Raw genomic sequence first — 8,855 nt, 5'->3', positions numbered from 1 at the left:
TGTGATCCGAAAACGCCCGTAAAGAGTGAAGAGTGAGAGTCTAGCTTGTTCTGTGCTGTACACGCATCTTTTAATGGTCTGTGTGTTTGTTTGACGTGTATGAGTGTAGAAGACTGTTTCCGGGAGGTTTTGTTCTGATTGGTCGCTGTCAGGCTCTATTTCCGGAAGGACGTTTCCGGAGGGAGCTGGGAGCAAAGGGTTGCTGAAGGTGAGTGAAGAGCAACCGGCTTTTCTAATAGTCATAGGAGGGGAGGTAGAAAAAGAAAGGACTCTTACTCTCCATTTCTTCCTTCTCCTTTCTCTAGTTTTTCATTATTTTACTCTAAGAGCAAAATCCGGCTCCAATAGCACCTTAAAGACCAGCTAGATTTTCAAGGTATGAGCTTTCAAGAGTCAAAGCTCCTTTTGTCAAATACGAAGAGTGGGAAAAGGAAGCAATCTTTGTTATCTACGTAGGTTTTCATTATTTATTATTATTTGGGATATTTATATCCTACAACATGGGGTTCCCAGTTCTCCAGGCTTGACCCTGCCCACGCTCCTGTTTTCCTGGCCTGTTCAAGGATGCTGAACTATCAGAGCAATCCTAAGCAGAGTTACTCCAATCTAAGACCATCGATTTCAGTGGGTTTAGACTGGAGTAACTCTCCTTAGGATTGTACTGTTAGTGGCCTTTCAATCATACTGTGGGTTTTTCTTCTGCGCTTTGGTGGCTGAGAATTGGTCTCTCTCTGACTACAGTATTAAGAAGAGGATACTAGCACTGTGCAAGGAGAGGTTAATGCTGACCAGGGCTTTTTTTCAGGGGGAACGTGGGGGAACGGAGTTCCGGCACCTCTTGAATATACTCGGCAATAGTGCTTGAAAATAATATGATTTCAAAGAATCCCATGTGTTTTCCTCATTTCCCTCTTGAGAGTTCTGCCACCTCTTTTCCCAGAAAAAAACCCCTGATGCTGACTGTCAAGTCTCTAATTTTGTGTGTTTTGCTTTTTCAGTAGTTCTATGAATTGTTGTAGAAACAAGGTGATGCAGCTCAACACAGTGTAGATGTACTGCTTTGAATAAGTGATTTCTTATTTTACTGGGAATATATAATACAATTTTGAGCTTTGCAATCTCACAATATATAACCCTACTCAGAAATAAGTCTCACTGAGTTTGTGGGACTTGTTCTATATGAAACTGCAGGTGTAGCTGATATATTTTTAAGGGGTCAAGTGATTTTGCAAGTTATAAATAAAATTATAGTGGCACAAGTTACTCTAGTTGTATTTTGTTCTCTTTTGTTGTACAGTTAACTCTCCTTTTGATTTTGTAGAGTGCAGCCATGGCTGGCCGCAGAGCTGCTTTGAAAGCAATAGACTGGGCTGCATTTGCTGAACGAGTGCCTCCGAATCAAAAATCCATGTTCAATGCCCTGAAAACACGTAGCGATGCAATCTCAGCCAAGTGAGTATTTTCTAAGGTCAAGAGGGACAGGAAGGCTTTTTTCAGGACAATTTTTTGTGTGTGTTTGGGACAGGGGGGGTTTCAAGCTGTGCATTGTTGGTGACACTAATTTTTATTAGAATGAATTGTATTCTATTGCTAGAGGTTGCTTTGACTCCAGCACTGTTCAGTGGATCAAAACTCAATACTACACTGCTTTTGCAAAAAGATTCTGTTTATTGTTGCTAAGATAAATGATTGACTTACTGCTTTTTATTTTCTTTGGCTTACAGACTATGCGCTGCCCATCTTTATGATAAAGTCATTTGTAATGAAATATTCTGAAAGCCACATTCTGAATGTTATGAGTGAGATACAAGATATCAAATGTGTTTTTCCTTTATAGCTATCGAAGTTCAATTATTTATTTTTAAAAATTTAACTCACAACTTTGTTGTGTTCTATTGCAGTTTTCTTAAACTGGCACATGCTGCAAGTCTAATTGTAACATATAACTAAATGCAAATTCATCTGTTTATTTAAAATATTTATAGTTTGTCATTCCTGTTTAGCCCAAGACAGATAACAAGCATGACCATAAAGCTGAACAAACACTTTATGCCTTGATAGTTCTTTTTTTCTTGGGGCCTACAGTTGGAGGCTTATTCTTGATCTGCATAGGACAACTCATATTCATGTCAAGAGTAAACCTGTTGGAAAAGCAGTCTTGCAAGCCTTATGAGAAGCCATCAAACAATGCCTTTTGGACTGCTTCCAAAGGGCAATCGAACCTGGGTTGCCTAGATGCTAGTCTGACACTGTTATCGCTACACCATGCTGGCTCTCTTTGCAGGGCAGTGATAAGATAAGCACAGGAATAGACAGACAGAATGCACCACATTGGATTGTGTGAGAAAATTAGATTTTGGCTGCCTGTTAATGGTATATTCAAACAGGATCTAACAGTGTTCACTTATAAGTTTCTGAATCTTTGACAGCATTTATTTATGTCATTTATAATGTATCTTTCTCACTGGGACTCAGGGCAGATTACATAGTGTGAGATTGTGGAAATGTCCTTGCTGTTGATTTTACTAAGCAATGCCATAGAGTAAATAAATACAAGTTTACAAAGACATAGCATTAGCAAAAATCCAATACAGAGTTGAAGAAATGTTGGAACAGAACATGTAATTCTAGGACTGACATTAGACAACATATAACTATCCAGCCGGATCATACTTGAAGCACAAGTAGCACATAGGATCACATACTTAAAGCAACAGTAGGACGCAAGGCAACATAGTGGTGAAGTCTATGGTCCCTAACTTGTTTGTGAAGCAATTGTGAATAATTCAGTTTTGCATTTGCAGAAAACCGGGAGAGTGGGGGCTCTCCTGACCTCTTCAGGAGCCACCACAGAGAATGCGTGTATACGGGTAGCTGTTGATTTTGCCCATGTGCAGGGTGGCACCTGCAGGAGACTCTGTTCAGATGAGTGAAGTTGCTAGCCACTCTTATAACACCTGACAAGAATGGCTATTAAGTGCAGAATTAGAAATAGTCTGAAATTCTAATATTTCAAATGTACTTTTCCAATCAACAGGTTTGCCTCTCTGCCCGAGTCTCCTCCAGCCATTGACTGGGCTTTTTACAGGACTGCAATTGCTAACACTGCCATTGTGGACGAACTTGAGAAGAAGGTGAGGCTGCGTTGTGATATTTGACTGCTGTGGATGTTTTGAAATCTTAGGGAGGGCTGTCTCTGCATGAATGAAGTTGAACTTGCCCTGATTGGAATACTGTTTTCTAGCAGGTTTCTGCACTTGTGTGAAGCATGCTATAGTTCTTTGTCTCAGGCCACAGGCAGTTCCCTGGTACTCAAAACTCTCCTTCCATTTTGTATATAGCAGCTGTTGCCATAAACATGTAGTAATGAACCCCTTTGGGTTTGTCTAAGGCTATAAAACTTTAAACTTAAAGCTATTATTTTGTTGGTTTTGATTTGGAGGGGGGTATGAGCCGGGATATATATATCTAAATATAAAATAGTAATACATGGTTCCTTATGCATGCCACCTTGTATTCCTTACTCCGTTGTGCCCACTTTATTTATGGTCCAGATTTCTAGCTCTTCCCATTTCTTGGGTCTTTATTACTTTTTAAAAAAGATTACTGGCTGATTCAAAACCTTTACTGTCAAGCTGTCTTTAATACTACCAGAAAATCTTCTCTTTGTATAGTGTGGGGACTTCCAAATCATACCTCCCTTCTCACCTGGCTGTTTCTTTATCATGTACCTGCTAAAATAGCTTACATATTTGAAGTTGCGTTAGCCTGGAGAACGTTGTTGAAACTTACTGTTTCTGTACATTAACAATACAAAATTATTCTGACATTATTAGTACAATTCTAAAGTGTTTCTAATTTGCTTCAGTGAAACATTAAATGCTTTGTAGTCCTAGAGTTGGCTAGAAATAGATTATTTGTAAGACTCCCTGGGAAGGGAAGGCATTAATTTGCCTCTATTTGCAGTCATATGGTTTTGTCTAAGGTTATGGCAGGTCTGGTTTTAGCAGCTGGAATTAGAATTCAAGTTCCTGGTCCCATAGCTGATTTTCTTCTTGTGGAACAAGGCAATGAGTCACTAAGTGCAGATGAGAGAAAGTTTGATGCATGTATTAGCACTTGGGCATGCCTAGTATTCTCTAGCTTGGATCTGCAGATTTAATAGCTGTATCTGGAACTGTGTTTTTCACTGTGAATAGATGAGATGCTTTCAGATTAACTCAGCAAAGCCAGGTGGTTTCCTAGTAATTTGTTAGGCCTCAAGATGCCTTATGTTGGCCTATATAGCCTAGTGCTTCAGGCTCTACACGTAGCTTTGAATCCAGTCAGGTAGCAAAGACTGAATTGGAAGTCTAACGTGCAAAGCTCACACTTAGCCATTGAGTTCCAGCCAGTCTTTGAATGGAAGGCACTGATGGAGCTACTTGAGAAAAGCTAACTGATGGCAAATATCACTGATTGAATCAAAAGACAACAACCTCAAAAATGTTCTCTTTAATATTTCACAGTATAAAGTGTTCAAGGTTCCTGAGCCTGTGGATAATCAGATGGCTAAGATAGAAGTCCAAGAACAAGAGGCTGTAAGTGCTTTTGCCTAGTCTTCTGGCATTTTTAAAAATATACATAGGGGACTTGTACAAAGAGAGTGTTCTAGAACACTTGGCAGACTGTATTGAACTATAATTTTTTATCACAACTTCCTGTACATTCTATTTTGGGAGAATGGCTTGGACATCGTTCTCAGCTCCTAGCTTATGTTACTGTATCAGTTGTGGGACAGCATACGTTGGGACTCCTTTTCCTGAAACTGTAGCACTGGTAAGATAAAGTTTACAAGTTTGGGACTATATTTTGTTGAAGAAAGAAGTGGAGACCTCCCACTGTCTTTGAACAGACCTAACAGCATTTGATAAAACTATTTAGGAAGAAAATTGACTGCTACAAAGCCATATGAAATTGGCAAAGAATTGCACAAGAAAAAAACCACGCAGGGGCTAAAAACCTGCCATAATACTTGAAATGGTAGTTATGCTCCAATTGCACATAAAAGACCCAGTGGTATAAAAGAGACCCAATAAAAGTCACAGAGTAAAAACCCCGACTTGAAGCCAACTTATTTGGGTTTAGCCCTTTTCAAAGGCCCGCTGGAATTATTTGCTGCCTTCTTGAGGCTATAATTGAAAAGACTGATCAGTTCTGAAGGTGACAGGGTTATTTACTGTAATATTGTGTGTTTTCCAAATACTTTCTATATGAAATTTCCAGATATTAAATTACTGTCATTTTGAGAAGAAGAAGTTCATCATCAGGCCTACTACATCTTTTTTTAATTATTAGTAAAAATTTCATGGTAGGTTCAAACACTGCAGCACTGAGAATCTGAGCCCAAGTTAAGCCTCTTTAGTGTCTTCAGCATTATCGAGTTTCATTAATATACTGACTGAATAACTTCCTGTTTTGCAGAACAAGAGTGCTGCTGCCTATGTAGAAGCCTCAAAAGCCCGTATTGTTGAGTATGAGAAGGAGGTAAGCTGCGGGTTTTCATGATACAGACAGGGCACTGCGCAAGTCCCATCTCGGTGGGATGGATCCAGCAGTCCTTCTGCAGAAGATGCTGGTGGATGCAGGTCTGTGCTGTATCTCTGCCCTCCCCCCTCCCCACCCCCATGCCGTAGTCTCTTCTGGGGTGGCAGGAATGACCCTGCTGGTTTCAGGGTGTGTTAAGGAGGGGAAATGGGGCTAAAACTGCTCTCTCCTTCCCCTTCTGATGGTGGAGCTGTGCTTGGGGGCAGTATTTTGCTTTCGTCCCCGGTGTAGCCCACAGCCTGGGTAGCTGTTAGTCTACATGGGTCCCGTTGAGGGGAGAGAACACAGCAAAGATCTGCAGTCCTTGTGCCCTGTGGATGACTGGACCCAACCCAATAAGTTCTGGGTTAAGTACTTTTCTTTATGAACTAACAACTTGTTTCTTTTTCCTCCTTTCAAGCTCCAAAGGTATAAAAACTTGATTCCTTTTGAACAGATGACACTCGATGATTACTACAAGGCATTTCCTGAAGCTAAATTGGACAAAGAAAAATATCCATATTGGCCATACAAACCTATTGCGGACTTGTAAGCCCTCCATGCCTGGAAGCATTTTGTGATGATGGTCAAATCTAGAATCTGTTGAATAAAGTAATTACATGAGAGTCTTTGTAACTTGCTTTATCTAGCCACTACAGCCCCAAAGTATCTCTGTTTCTGCCAGTTCAGACATCAGCTTGTATTCAAAGCTGGGACTTTGTTCCACTGCGCATCATCTTGACCACTGCACTTCTCACTCCCAATTTCACATCATTTATGAACAAATTAAATAGCACTGGTCCTAATATTGATCCTTACGGGTCCTCACAGCTCACTTCCCTCCACTGTGAGAACTATCCATTTATTCTTACTCTGCTTCTTGCCTTTTAACCAGATTTTAATCTATAGGAGGGTTTGTCCTCTTATCCCATGATGGCTAAGTTTACTGCAGAGTCTTTGGTGAGGTTAGTTGTCAGAGGCCTTTTGGAAGTCCAACTATATGACGTCTACCTGATCAACCTTATCAGCATGCTTGTTAACCTGCTCAAAGAACTCCAAATGGTTGGAGGACTTTCTCTTCATAGAAGCCTGACTGATTTTTCCTTCAGCAGGCTTTGTCCCTTGATGAGCTTAATAGTTCAGTCTTTAATAACAGTTTTATGTTAATTTATCCAGGACAGATTTTAGGCTAAGTGGCCTGTAATTTCCCAGATCCTCTCTGGGCCACATTTTAAAAATGAGTGTAACATTTTCTATTTGCCAGTCCTTCAGTATGCAGGCCAAGTTTAGCAATAAGTTACATATACTGGTTTCACATTCAAGTTCCTTAAGATTTGATGTTAGAAGTGTAAGGGTAGAAGCTTTTGCAACTACATTGTTTTAGTGAAGATTCAGTGGAAATGCTCAAAGCACTCTCCTAACACTAGAAATCAGCTCAATTGCCAGTAATGTTAATAGTCATGAGACCAAGGCTGAGATCGGGCTAATTTGATCAAGTACAAAAAGATATTAGAGGGGAGGGGAGAAATAACTGTGGCCCTGATTTCCCATCATTCCTAACACAATTCCGTGTACAGTAATTCCATTTTCTTAATAGCAGAGAATTGAGTTCTTTCCAAATTATAGTAATTCAACAAGTAGTTCATATGTCTTTCTACAATTTGCTGTCAAATATATAGCATGAAAGACTGTGCGCTTTCTTCCTTACACGGAAATACGTTAGGAATATCTCACATCTGTCAATCCAAACTCTGGTTCCTAACATCAAAATCCTATCTATGGTATTTGCAATTCTCAATGAGTATGGCAGAAAATAAAGTTTTAAATTGATCATGGTTTAAAAGAATCAAATAATTTGAAATTGCAAGAACTATCTTTTTACATAGGGATGTATATGTTTTATTTCCATAATAATGCAGCACTCCAAAGTGCTACATGAGGCATGCCTAAGGGCTTGTATGTATGAGATCTTTCAGTTTGGCCCTCTGAACAACGTACCCCCATGCCATGGCACAAATTGTTTCTGAAAGTCACTGAATTTCAGTTTGCCACAAGCTGCTGTTACTTGAAAAGCTTTATTGAATGACCTAGCATTTGGATGTAGATAAATAAAAACATTCTTCACTAAACCAAGTCTAGCCACATTACTTTAGATTTAATATTCCCGAGGGGTAAGGAAAACAAAAACACTTTTATTTTTTGCAAAGATGAGTTGAACAAACTAATCAAATTATCATACAGAAATTTCCAGTCTTATCCATTACATCAAAGAAATTTCTGTTGGTCCCATCTCTAATCATAGAAGGCTCTTGTAATCACCTTTTGTAAAATCATTTTCTCAAATTATGGATTGCTTTGTTTTCAATGTGGTTTTTGGTGCATCCTACTTTCTACACTATGCATAATTTATACTAATACTTTTGTCATCAATATTTTAATTGTAGGAACCTCTAAATTCCCCACACAGAGTCATAAACCTTAAAGTTCCAGAAAGCAATTGGTTTTCCCCAGTGCAATGGAGATGTGATTAGACCAGGCCTGAACATTTTATAATCCATCAAGCCAAGCCTGTTTTTGCTCCCAGCCTAGGACTGCAAAATCTGAGGTTTGATGGAAGACCACAATAAGTAGGGGGTGGGCTGTATTCAGCTTGGAGGGTCACAAGTTATGGAAGCCTGAATTAGAACAGGTGTGAAATACAAAATATGAAAAATCTCAGTGGACAGAGCAGATGACGGAATGCCAATGACAAGCAAAAGTGCTTCTCGTGAAGCAAAATGCTTCTCGTGAAGCAAAAGTGCTTCTCGTGAAGCAAAATGCTTCTGTCATTGGCTGAAATTTTTGCAGAGTAGTCTCCGAATAGGGAGACAGCAATAGGGAAGGGAGCAGAGGCTGAATTTCTGATGGTCATAGACTTGTGAATGGTGCAGGCACTCTTAAAAAAAACCCTTGTAACATTTTGGTTTTGATTCCAGAGCCACTCTGGGACAGAAAGATCATACTTAGGGTTGCCAGATTTCTGTACCCTCCCAGCAGGAAGCGGGGGGGGGGGAGATCTGGTACTTATCAGGACGTTCTTCGTTGTGTGCACACTTTATGCATGCGTGTTCCCAGCACTGACTTGATGATGTCACTTCCAGAAAGTAATGTCACCGCACCGGCAACGGGTGTGCTCCCACGCTTTGCATGAGGCCAACTCAACTTACGGGCAAAAACTGGCCCTTGCGAAGTGTGGGAGCATGTCTGCTGCCAGCACAGTGATGTCACTTGAGGAAGTGATGTCACATCTT

General features: G+C 40.0%; 1 protein-coding gene across 2 annotated transcripts; it reads left to right on the top strand.

The window, feature by feature from the left end:
* Nucleotides 1–103: 103 nt before the first annotated feature.
* ATP5PD (ATP synthase peripheral stalk subunit d) lies at nt 104–6,191 on the top strand. Of its 2 annotated transcripts, none has more exons than XM_054975167.1 (6): nt 104–208; nt 1,322–1,452; nt 3,038–3,134; nt 4,509–4,580; nt 5,464–5,526; nt 5,987–6,191. In XM_054975167.1, the coding sequence occupies exons 2-6, from the start codon at nt 1,331–1,333 to the stop codon at nt 6,116–6,118; spliced, it is 486 nt and encodes a 161-aa protein (XP_054831142.1). In that variant the 5' UTR covers nt 104–208; nt 1,322–1,330; the 3' UTR covers nt 6,119–6,191. The 2 variants fall into 2 exon arrangements, with proteins under 2 accessions (XP_054831142.1, XP_054831143.1); XM_054975168.1 differs by lacking the exon at nt 104–208 and adding an exon at nt 278–376.
* Nucleotides 6,192–8,855: the final 2,664 nt, after the last annotated feature.

The sequence above is a fragment of the Eublepharis macularius genome, chromosome 4, assembly GCF_028583425.1.
Source record: "Eublepharis macularius isolate TG4126 chromosome 4, MPM_Emac_v1.0, whole genome shotgun sequence".
Lineage (NCBI taxonomy): Eukaryota > Metazoa > Chordata > Lepidosauria > Squamata > Eublepharidae > Eublepharis > Eublepharis macularius.
The sequence above is the reverse complement of the archived record's forward strand: the minus strand, read 5'-3'. Positions and strand labels throughout refer to the sequence as shown.